Here is a 13120-nt window from a genome sequence, read left to right as displayed (position 1 = left end):
GGGCTTGGATCGCCGCAACATCGAGGGCCAAAGGGCCTGTACTGCGCTGTATTCTTCTATGTTCTATGTTCTATGTTCTAAATTGCTGTGTGTCTGGAATCACCTTATTTGACCTACATGTAAGGATGACAGATTTCCTTCCCTAAAGAACATTAGTGATCTAGGCAGTTTTTCCCAACAATTGACAATGGATTTATGGGCATCTTTAGATGTTATTTGCAGAATCTTATTGAATTCAAATTCCACCATCTGCCATGGTGAGATTTAAACCCATGTCTCCAGAACATTCACCAGGTTTCTAGATTGAAAGTCTAGCAATTATACAACAAGGCCTACCCCTCTACAGAGCTAATTTTTGCATTGAATTCTCATCCTGGACTAATTCAAAACTTGGATTCCCATATCCTATCCTCACCAAGATCTGGTCAACTATTACCTCATTCCAGTTTAATCATTTGATTCTTGTTTTGAAATCCATTCAGAATTAGAATCTCTACTGTGTGGTAATAGGTCCTTCGGCCCAACAAGTCCACACCGACCCTCCGAAGAGTATCCCACACAGACCCATTCCTCTACATTTACCCCTGAGGAAACCCACACAGACGTAGAGAATGTGAAAATACCACACAGACAGTTGCCTGAGGCTGGAATCGAACCCAGGTCCCTCGCGCTGTGAGGCAGCAGTGCTAACCACTGTGCCTTCATGCCACCCCTTTTTAGAAATAGAATTAGAATCCCTGCAGTATAGAAACAGATCATTTGGCCCAAAAGGTCCACACTGACACTCTGAAGAGAAACCCACCCAGACCCATTCCCCTACACTGATTATTCTATCCTACCCTTAACTAGCCTATCTATTCCCGAAAACTATGGGTAATTTAACATGGTCAATTCACCTAACTTCCACATGCTTGGATCGTGAGAGGAAACCCATGCAGACATGGGGAGAACGTGCAAACTCCACTCAGCCAGTCCCCAATGTTGGAATTGAACCCAAGTCCCTGGCGCTGTGAGGTGGTAGTGCTAACCGCTGAGCCACTGTGCAGCCCCTGAGCCACTGTGCAGCCCCTAAGCCACTGTTACGCTCCTGTCATCTCTTCACAACTCTAAATCCCTTCTAGAATTTGGCATTGCTTCAACTAGGTTTCTTGGGTATCTCCTATTTTCTTTGATTTGCATTTTCAGTAGCTATGTCTTCATTTATATTTGCCATAATCTAAGAGCAGTATTTCAGACTCACTGAACTCAAAACTTTAACTGTATATTGATGCTACTAGACCTGCTGGGTTTCTCCAGCAATTTCTTTTTTCTTTCATTTTTGTGCTCGTTGCCCAGACTCCTCATTTTATCTCCTTCTCCAAAGGTGTTTCTTTGTCTGGTGAAGTGACTTCACCTGACGAATGGGGCTACGGTCTGAAAGCTTGTGATTTGAAACAAATCTGTAGGATTATAACCTGATGTCATGTGACATATAACTTTGTTCACCCCAGTCCAACACTGGCACTTCCACATCATTATACAGTTGCAGCATAACTTCTCGGCTCCTATATTCCATGCTTCAGCTGATTGGCACAAATATTGGCAACTGCACCTGTTGCATGCAGTGTGGTCTCCTCGACATCGGGGAGACAGGACGCCTTCTTGCAAATTGTTTTAGAGAACATCTCTGGGACACCCGCCCCCACCAAACCCCACCACCTGAACACTTCAACTCCTCCTCCCACTCTACATGTAGTCCTGGGCCTCCTCCACTGCCAAACTGTTACCACCCGACACCTGGAGGAGAAAAGCCTCATATTCAGCCTTGGAACCATGCAACCACGTGGGATAAATGTGGATTTCAATAGCTTCCTCATTTCCCCTTCCTCCAAATTATTCCAGTCCCAAGCCTTTAACTCTGTACTGCCATCCGGACCTGTCCATCACTCCCCCCTCTGACTTATCACCTTCTCCCTCACCTTCATCCACCTAATGCATTCTCAGCTACCTTCCCCCAAACCCCAACCCCTCCCATTTGTCTCTCAGCCTCATTCCTGATGAAGGGCTAATGCCCAAAACATTGATTTTCCTGCTTCTCAGATGCCACCTGACCTGCTGTGCTTTTCTAGCACTACGCTCTCGACACAAATATTCAAATGCCTTCTTTATGATTCCATTCATGGCATGTAGCCAGTGCTGATTGCTGCATCATAGCTCATAACTCCAGTATGAGAGCTAGCTGATAAGTTGTCCACTGCCATTTTTAATTTTCTTCCTGTATAGGCTGGTTGTCACATATAAAAGGCTTAATTTGAGCTTAAAACATGGTTAATTACAGTTATAATTCTACACTCTGTTCCTTTTCCAACACATTGTATTGAACATGTCATCAACACATGACCAGCTGTCTAAAATATTCTGCAGTTTCAACTTTACTGAATTCCAATTTTTTTTTAGTAAATCTTTGGCTGAATTTTGCCAGAAGTCAGCTCAGTTTCAATTTGGTAAGTTTCTCTCTTTTTGAGCCTTTGTAAGTTTTCTCAGCCTTCATTCTTCAATTATGACACCCCAATCATCCTATTCTTCCACTCACCACAAGTGGCAAATTGGTTGTTGCCAGGATCTCTTTGGATTCTTGGCACCAGCACCATCTTTGAAGCCCAGTCATATGCCTGATTAAGAGTTGGCTGCACAGTTCTCAGTTGGCCCAGATATGTTAGACAGGCAACTCAGTATGGGAGATGGGAGGTATGTGTGGAAGCTGCTCATGGAACATGCCCTGGGGTGTTTCTGTCCAAAATCAAGTCACTGGAGAAGTAAACAGCAAGCTGGAGTCATTTGATTACCTCTCTGACCTTTAAGCCGGGACTTACTGATGTCTAGTTTCTTTCCGTTTGGTTGAAGAATGGAATTTGCATATCAGTGAGGCAAAGTAGTATCAGAATGAGGCTGTTAATGTATGCTAATCTTGTCTCACCATTCAACACGAACATAGTAATATCTAGATTACTCCTGGTGCCATTAACTAGTGAGGGTAGAAATAGGAAGATCGAGCAGATGAATGCATGGCTGAGGAGCTCGTGCAGGGGAGAAGGATTCAAATTTTTGGATCATTGGACTCTCTTCTAAGATAGAAGTGACCTGTATTGCATCTGAATTGGATGGGAACTAATACACTAGCAGGAAATCTGCTCAAACTGTTTGGGAGGATTTAAACTATTGGAAGGGAGTACTCTGGGAGATAGTGAGGAAAGAGATCAGTCTGAGACTAGTACAATTTGGAAAAGGAGTAAGTCAAATAGTCAGAGCAGGCAGAAACAAAACAGAGAATGAGGTAAGACTGATAAATTAAAGTGCATTTATTTCAATACAAGATGCCTAACAGGTAAGGCAGATGAACTCAGGGCATGGTCAGGAACATGGAAGTAGGATATCATAGCAATTACAGAGACGTAGCTCAGGGATGGACGAGACTGACAGGTTAATATTCTGGGATATAGATACTATAGGATGGATAGAAAGTGGGGCAAGAGAGAAGGGGAGCGGCGTTTTTGATTCGGGATAACATTACGGCTGTACTTAAGGAGGAAAGTCCTAGAACTATGTCCAGGGAAGTTATTTGAGTGGAACTGAGAAATAAGAAAAGGATGATCACCTTACTGAGATTGCACTATAGATGCTCCCCGATAGTCAGTGGAAAATTGAGAAAAATAATTGGCAAGGAGATCTCAGTTATCTGTAAGAATAATAGGATGGTTATGGTAGGGGATTTTAACTTTCCAAATGTGGTATTAAGGATTTGGTTGTAGAGAAATTTGTTAAGTGTGTACACGAAAATTTTCTTAAGCAGTATGTGGATGTACCTAGTAGAAAAGTTGTAAAATTTGACATACTCTTGAGAATTAAGGCCGAGCAGGTGACTGAGGGGCACTTTGGGGCCAGCGACCATAATTCTAGTTTTAGAGTAGTGATGGAAAATAACAGACTGATTGGAGGAAGGACAGTTTGGATGATATTCTGCAAAAACTTTGAAAAGTTGATTATTAGCAGATTTTCACACATAAATGGATGGCTGTAAGATGGCAAGACTTGAATAATGAAAGTCTAGAGACAATAGTTCCTGTTAGATTAGATTTCCTGCAGTGTGGAAACAGGCCCTTCGGGCCAACCAGTCCACACCGACCCTCCGAAGAGTAACCCACCCAGACCCATTTCACTCTGACTAATGCACCTAACACTATGGGCAGTTTACCATGGCCAATTCACCTGAACTGCACATCTTTGGACTGTGGGAGGAAACCAGAGCACCCGGAGGAAACCCACGCAGATAATGGGAAGAATGTGCAATCTCCACACAGACAGTCACCCGAGGCTGGAATCGAACCTGGGACCTGTTGCTGTGAGGCAGCAGTGCTAACCACTGAGCCACCATGCCGCCCAAGGGTGAAGTTGGAAGGCTGGTAGGTTTAGGGAATGCTGGATGATGAGAGAAATTGAGATTCTGGTTAAAATAAGAAGGAAGTTTATGTCAGGTATAGATAGGAGAAATCGAGTGAATTCTTAGAAGATTTTAAAGGTAGTAGGAGTATAATTAAGAGGGAAATCAAGAGGGCAGAAAGGATAACTTTCGCAAATAGAGTTAAGAAAACTCCAAAAGGAATTTACAAATACACTTGGACAAAAGGTAATGAGGGAGAGAATTAAAGATCGGTAAGGCCACTTATGTATGGTATCACAAGAGATGAGGGAGACACTAAATGAGCATTTTGAATGTTTACTGTGGAGAAGGATATGGAAGATAGAGAATGTGGGAAAATAAAAAGCAATATCTTGAAAAATGTCCATATTGCAGAAGAGGAGCTACTGAACATCTTAAAACACATGATGGTAGATAAATCCCTGGACCTGATCAGGTGTACCCTAGATCTCTGAGGGAAGCTAGAGAAGTGATGGCTGGGCCCCTTACTGAAATACTTTATCATTGATAGTGACAGGTAAGGTGCTGGAAGACTAGAGGTTGGCTAACATGGTGTGCCTATTTATGAAAGGTGGTAAGGAAAATCCTGGAAACTATAGACTAGCAACCCTGACATCAGTGGTGGGAAATTTGGAGCAGGATTTGCATGTATTTAGAAAGGCAAGGACTAATTATGGATAGTCAATATGGCTTTGTGCGTGATTAAATTGTGTCTCACTAACTTGATTGCATTTTCGATGGATGTAACAAAGAGGAGCAACATGATCTGTATGGACTTTAGTAAGGCATTCAATAAGGTTCTTCATGGCAAACTGGCTGACAAGATCAGTTCACATGGAATAGAGGGAGAACCAGCAGTTTGGATACAAAACTGGCTCAAAGATAGAAGACAGTGGGTGGTGGTGGAGGGATGCTTTTCAAACTGAAAGGTAGACAAGCAGGATGCTGGAAGAACACAGCAAGCTGGGCAGCATGAGAAGGTGGAGAAGTCAACGTTTCAGGTGTAACCCTTCTTCAGGACAGGGGCTGGGTGTAGGGGGAGCTACACCAGCTACACCAGAGTTGGTGAAGTGGGGATAGGTGAAAACCAGTAGAGGGTACGATCTGGTTGGTCAGTGGGAGGAATGAATCTGATAGGTGGCTGGGAGGAGTGGAAGGGAGAGGAAGGAGCTGCGGGAAAAGAAGAGAGGTTATTTGAAATCGGAGAACTCAACGTTTAGTCTTCTGGGCTTTAGATGAGGTGTTGTTCCTCCAATCTTTCAGACCGGAAGCCCATGACCAGCGATGTGCCACAAGGATCAATGCTGGGCCCACCTCTTTTCATCATTTATATAAATGATTTGGATATGAACGTAGGAGGTATAGTTAGTAAGTTTGCAGATGACGCTAAAGTTGGAGGTGTAGTGGATAGCGAAGAAGGTTAGCTCAGAGTACAATTGGATCTTGATCATATGGGCCAATGGACTGAGGATGGCAGATGGAACTTAATTTAGATAAATCTAAGGTGCTGCATTTTGGAAAGGCAAAACAGGGTAGAACCTATACAATTGATGGTATGTTACTGAACAAAGAAACTTTGGAGTACATGTTCATAATTCCTTGAAAGTGAAGTTACAGGTCAATAAGATAGTAAAGAAGACATTTGGTATGCTTGCCTTTATTGGTCAGTGCATCGAGTATAGCAGTTGAGAGGTCATGTTGCAGCAGTATAGGTTAGGCCACTGTTGAAATACTGCATTCAATTCTGGTTTCCCTGCTACAGGAAGGATCTTGTGAAACTTGAAAGGGTTCAGAAAAGATTTGCAAGGAGCGGCTGAATAGGGTAGGGCTACTTTCTCTGGACCATTGGAGATTCAGGGATTATGTTATGCAGGTTTATAAAATAATGAGGGGTATGGATAGGGTAAATAGACAATGTCTTTTCCTTGGGGTGGAAGAGTCTCGAACTTGAGGGTATAGGTTTAAGCTGAGAGGGGAAAGATTTAAAAGGAATCTGAGGGGCAACTTTTTCATGCAGAAGGTGGTGCGGGTATGGAATGAGCTGCCAGAGAGAGGGTGGAGGACGGTACGACTGCAACATTTAAAAGGCAACTGGATGGGTATATGAAGAGGAAGGTTATAGCAGCATATGGGCCAAATGTTAACAAATAGGACTAGATTTATTTGGGATATCTGATTGGCATGGACGAGTTAAACCAAAAGGTTTGTTTCTGTGCTGTATGTCTCAATAAATCCATGGCCTAGAGAATCAGGCTTTTTGCCCTCAACATCAAGATGCTCCTCACTGGCCATCTGATACCATTGTCTCACACTTCTCACCAAATTACACATTGTTCCGTGGATGAGAAAGTTCACCTTTGCCTGTGTCATACATTGATATAATCTGTCGGTTGTAGGATTGGATTCTGCAACATTAAAGTTTATTTCAACCAGTTTACGAGGAAAATTAGTGACAGGGACAGGTCACAATAGGTATCATCTAAGCCTCATAGATAACAATTAAGCAACAGTTTTGATCAGACACACTTCATTATTTTAATCAGTCTTACTTTCCTTTAGCACAAAAGAATGATTATATTGCACTTGCCCACATAAGTCTTTCTTGACTTATTCAACTCAGCTTCCAACCTGCTGTATTCTTCTAAGCATGCTGGCCAAATCTTGTTCTGGAGATTTTTGGTTAAAAACTGCCTGTGGCTGTCTGTCTCTTTCTGACACCTTTTAAGGTTTCAGACTGCCACCACAAGAGAATTTGGTATAATCTATTCTTCTAAATGCTGTTTATTTATTCTTTAATTTTTTCTTAACAAAACATTTTAACTGTAATGCACAAGTCCCCTGTAATATAGCCTAACTAACCAAAAGTAGTCTCACTTGCATTAAGTAGAGTTCAGATTAATGATGTTCTGACAGTTTAACAATTATTGAAATGACAAATTATCTTTCATGATTTTGTGACTTGGGTCAACTTTTCTGTTTGAAATATCCAATGCATCTGCCAACTTCGCTGTCCTGTATATTTAACCAATTCAGAGTTAGATATAGCCTGCTAGTTACATTTTTAACACACATTACACTGAGGTCTCAGCTTCTAAAGCTTAAAGTGTGACGACACACACAGTGGAGAGCTAGGGTTGGACTTTTGCTATCGAGGTGGAGAATGCGAGTTGAAACAGTTCCTACCTCCATAGACCAGGCTCAGTTTAAAGCAACCATTCATGCATGTTTGCTCCAGGAATCACATGTACAATAGTGTTGGACTATCCAATCTCAGCAGCAGGTCTTATTAGATTAGACTACGGGCAATTTAGCATGGCCAATTCACCTGACCTGCACATCTTTGGACTGTGGGAGGAAACCGGAGCACCCGGAGATGGGTGAGTGCAAAGCAACTGGTTAGAAGGGCAGCCTTAGTTTTCTGGAGCTGCATTCCAGTTCTAAAACAAAATTGCAGCTTGGCCCTCTAACCCTCAGCTCTGCCATCTCTTTACACCTCACCCAACATATCTTAGTAGTCTAGGTGCTGACTCAAGTCCTCCACAATGGCATGTCCAAGGCCACTCACTCAGTATCCACTAACGGTAGATATTGGAAACTATGTAAAGCTGAAATAAAACGGCCTTTTAACAATATAAGAGACGACTGTGATTGTGTAAACATTACCTCTAGGTAGCAGAAAGAACATACATGTACATAAGTAGTCAACTGATTATTGTGCATTCTTTTCATAAGACTTGAAAAATCTGACGGTGATTTTACTGCAGTTTCTCTCGTGGTTTCCTTTGGTTGTTCCGGTTTCCTCCCATACTCCAAAGATGTTCAAGTTAGGCAGATTGGCCATACTAAATGCTCTGTAGTATCCAGGAACTTGTAGGCTAGGTGGGTTATCCATGATAAATGCAGACTTATGGAGATAGGGTGACGGTTTGACTGGGATGCAGTTCAAAGGGTTGATGCAGATTTATTGGTCTAAATGGCCTCTTCCTGCAAGGTAGGGATTCTGTGCATATTTTATCAGCACCTCCTTGGGTACAAGAACAGTGAAATTTTTAATTGAGCTCTATTCCTGATTACCAGTTTGTTGATTTTTTAAACCTCACAAATCAGAGACTCAAATCTCTGAATAAATTTGATTCATTGAAGTAGCGAATTGTACAGAAAATGTATTAAGTTGTGATTCAAATTCCAATTAGTGAGCTCTCACTTAATTTTGGAAAACAAAGTCTCCCATTCATGAAGCCTATTCAAACTTTTTGAATTATAACGCATAATCTCTTACAAAAATATAGATACCCATTCTTAATTCACATAAAAAAGCACAAACATAGAGCCTCCTGCCAAGATAATTATAGGTTTTGAAACTCAGCCAAGTGAACAAATACTGCATGAGCAGCTGACTTGTCAAGGCAGTTCCAACAGAGAAACCATGTTGGTTAGTGGATCTTCTCTGTGGTTCAGGAATGTCACATTAACTTACACTGCAGGTCAAGGCCCTTGCAAAAGTAAAACTAGGGAACTGAGCACTGATTTCAAAAGATTTTGCAGAATTCGAGGTTCTTTCCTTCAGAAATTACTTTCAACTTCCCCCATTCACTTAACAATCACATTTGGAATCTGTCTGAAATGGGAGCAGGATTCCATGGAGGTTCTGTGAAAATCAAGCCCTTGGCAATAAACCTCAGCTTGAATCTGTAACTTGTGATTTCAATTCAGCAGCTGCACAGATGTTTTCAATTATAGGACAGGCTAATGAATCGCACATTGCTTGCAATGTTTTTGGCAATTCTCTAGATTCAGCTTCATTTATGTCATTTGGACAGATTCAGTGAGTAGGAGGCTTGTTGAAGAGTACAAGTAGTTGCAGTTAACAGTGGAACTGCTTCCAGAGCAAAACAAAATGAAGTGATATTTACTTTTTTTTAAATTGTAAATTTGTAAAGCAGGAATTTAGTGTCCCTCCTCTCATAGACCTGGACTGACCTACAAGCCAAATTATTCTTGCAAAGTATGAGGACAAGTTTAACAGATGTCACTGCATCATATGAAAGTGAATCTTGATGGTTCTTAAGTGCCTGAATCTATTGAAAGTCAGATAGCTACATTGAACAAGTGCTTTCTAGTAGATATTTTGAGCAATTTCTTGCAAATGTTTTAACACCATGCGGATGTGAGAACTTTGAGATATTGAATTTCCATTCCATTGACCTTCTTTCTATATCGTACTGAAATGCCAACAGAGAATATATGTCAAAATAAATATGAATCACAATAATTTGCTTTTGTTTAATAACTTTAGTATTAAATGTCTGGTGTATCTTAACTGAATAGTATTTGCTGAAAACATGACATTGCCTGCTGACACCAGATTGCAACTTTTTTTTATCCATAGTGATATACCTAGAATTCCGGAGAGTTCCCATCCTCCTTTGGAGTCTAGTAAGTACTTTCCAAAAAGATAGGATTTGGATTTATAATCCCTAAATTTCTACACTTGATTGCTCCTGTCATTTATTGTTTGCACAGTTCATTTGCCATCCAGTAACAGACAGAAATAATCCAATATAATACTATTCTGCAAAGATAAATTGCCTTCCTGCAACTTGTAGTCAAGGAATGAACAAAATAAAAAGGTCAACGTTTAGACTTTAACTGTTCTTAATAACTTACATCAGCCATACGTTCTTTGCAGGATAAGAATAATTGTTAGTAACAAAGCAAATTTATGGCTGTACAGTTTGAATAATACAAAGATCCTGCTTGATTAAGAAGAGTTCTCCCTATTGTGTACACCACACTATGAGAAGGATGTGGATGCTTTGGAGAGGGCAGAATAAAGGTTTCCCAGGATGGGGATTTTAGCTATGAAGAAAGGGTGGATAGACTGGGTTTGTTTTCACTGGAATGCAGGAGGTTCAGGAGCAATCTGATAGAAGTATACAACATTGTTAAAGGCATGGATAGGGTGGAAAGTATGAGACTTATTTCAAGGGTGGAGGTGTCAGTTACTAGGGAACACAGGTTCAAAGGGTGGTGAGTGCCTGGAGAGGGCTGCCAGAGGAGGTAGTGGAAGCAGGCACAGTAGCAACATTCAAGAAACACTTGGCTGAATGCATCAATATGAAGAAAATAGAAGGATACAGGTCCTGTAAGTAAAGATAGTTTTAGTACGGAAGTGCAAAATGTGTCAGCTCAGGCTTGGAAGGCTGAAGGGCCTTTTACTATGCTTTATTGTTGTTCTTCTTTGTTCTATTATTTAGTGATGAATATTAGTTGATGAAAAAAGCAATTAAGTTGGTGAAAATCCTCAGCTAGGAACAAAAGTTATGTCCTGAACATGGCTTCCATGAAATGGCTCATCTCTGCCCATACATCATATTCCCCTCAAAATCTACTTATTAACACTTAGATTATACATTCCTGATACTCCTTTTCACTTGAGCCTTAGAAAAGGTTTGGTAACCTAAAAATATAGGTTTGACCAACTGCATTGGTTATTAACTTAGAGATCCTTCTACTCATACATAATCAAGTCTTTGTAATTGTTATTAAATTACACAATTGCTCTACATTACAGTGTTAGACAGTAGATCAGCTACAGCAGCAATAGAGACAAACAGAAGAGACAGAATCAGAAGACAGTGGATGAAGTGCAAATGATTTGAATAGAGAGTGCAGCAAGGATGGCTGTTGATGAACAGTCCAGTGATGTCTTGTTCAGAAAACTCCAATCCATAGTTTGTGAAGCTAAAAAGGTTCTGGGATATTTTCTTCATGATTTCACAGGTGACCATCTACTTACCTGTTCCCTGTTCCACAAGCTATTCTAACCCTGCCCATTTGCACCTCCTAACCCCCTGCTCCACATCCTCACTCCACATTCGAACCCAATCCCTAACTTCTCACTGCATCCCCAACTCAACCGTGTCCCAACCATAGGCAAAAATCTTTACGACAGTCACATCCACGTTCCTACCACCTAACCACAAGCACATGCCCACCTGCAACCCCACCTCCACTCCCTGGGTTCACCAACCCCCAAACCATATGTTTGGTTTATGCCAGAGTCTGTTCTCAAAATAAAAAGAGTTCAGTCAAGGACTTCTAATGATGTAGGAGAAACAAAAATAGGGTAGATTTGGGATAATGTTTGATTTAAACACATCAGTGAGAATCTCCAATTTAAACAACTGGGAAATGAGTAAGTGAGCAAGGACCAATGCCCCAGATAATGTGACAGGGTGTGCAGGGGGATGGTAGAGCTCAGGTCTGATCTGAGAGTCAAATAAAATCTAGTATTTTGCTGATCTCTTTTTCTAAATGGACTTCTAAAATTATTTTTGCATAATATTCAATTTAGTGTTTTGTAAAAATTATCAGATTAGCAGATATTGAGAAACAATTTTCTAATTCCACTAAATCAGGTCTATCTTTTTGCTACGAACCTTGGGGATTGTATTGATGCTCCTCCAGATTAATCTTTCATTTATAGGAACCTTGCTGCAAAAGTATGAAAGAGACTTGCATGGTTTTACTTTGAGCTGAATAGAGCTCCGAATCCTAGTCATAAAAGAAATCTGCACAACAGACTGTCTCGTCAGGTTTCCAAGATTTACTTTATCTCGTTTGTACAAAGATCTGCATGTTATGTCTCACTTGTAAATGATATTTTGAGAGGTGAATTAGAACTTAGTTGTGAAATAAAAGTTTCATTTATTTTGCTTTATTTCCTGGCTTTGAGTTATTTTGAAGACTTTATTCTTGAGAAGATTCTTCTTAATAAGATTTGAAATACAGAATTCAACAAATATTATAAATGCACATTTATATGTATGTTGGTAATGCAATACTGCTTCGTATGACAAACAGCCACATGTAAAAGCAGACATAAATGATGTTTCACCTTTTACAGGTTCAAGTTCCTTTGAGTCACAGAAGATGGAACGACCGTGCATTTCAGTCATTTCTCCAACCAGTCCTGGAGCTCTGAAAGATGCCCCCCAGGTTCTACCTGGACAACTTTCAGTGAGTGAATTCATAAAGCATGCAGGAGTAGACAGATATTGAGGAAGATAGCTTGCTTTTTGTCATTTTTAAAAAATGAACTTTATGTACTTCAGTAATATGTTTTCCAAAATAAAACAAAAATGTTTGACAAGGTAGCACTTCCACTTTTGCATTTGGATATTTGATAATCATTTTCTGATCATTTGCAACTATCCAATCTTCTATGGCTGTTTATTCTTATTCACACAGTAGCTATGCACAAAGAAGAAAATCTAATCCATGATTGTTTATATATGACAAGAATAATTTATTTGATTTACTTAATATATTGTTATCTATTGGTGAACATGCATTTTCAAGTGGATGATTCAGGAATTATTGGGAGATTGTATTGTTAAGAAGAGGGAGGTCAACACTTCTCTGATAATTAAAACCAAAACACCCAGAAAGGTGTTCTCCTAATAATCTGATAAAGAAGTGTGACAAGTAGTAAGACCTACCTCTCACCCACTACTCTGTTATAAAGAAGTGGTTAAATGAACTGAAATCCTTTCACTCACTCTGCAGTTCTGGTCTTCCTTCTATAGCAAGGATTTTGTTAAACCTTAGAAGGTGTAGGAAAGATTCTCAAGGTGTTGCTGGGTCTGGAGGATTTTAATT

At 40.3% G+C, this 13120-nt stretch overlaps 1 protein-coding gene across 12 annotated transcripts in view; it reads left to right on the top strand.

The window, feature by feature from the left end:
- The window catches only part of rims1a (regulating synaptic membrane exocytosis 1a), an 879579-nt gene that overhangs the window by 551013 nt on the left and 315446 nt on the right, over positions 1-13120 (top strand). For all 12 annotated transcript variants that reach the window (XM_072557828.1, XM_072557837.1, XM_072557845.1 and 9 more), the window contains 2 exons: positions 9846-9892; positions 12366-12478. In XM_072557828.1, coding sequence (XP_072413929.1) covers positions 9846-9892; positions 12366-12478 — 160 coding nt within the window. The remainder of the gene's footprint in view (positions 1-9845; positions 9893-12365; positions 12479-13120) is intronic.

Source organism: Chiloscyllium punctatum, chromosome 3 (genome assembly GCF_047496795.1).
Source record: "Chiloscyllium punctatum isolate Juve2018m chromosome 3, sChiPun1.3, whole genome shotgun sequence".
Lineage (NCBI taxonomy): Eukaryota > Metazoa > Chordata > Chondrichthyes > Orectolobiformes > Hemiscylliidae > Chiloscyllium > Chiloscyllium punctatum.
Note: the sequence above shows the minus strand (reverse complement) of the source record. Positions and strands in the feature narration are given on the sequence as shown.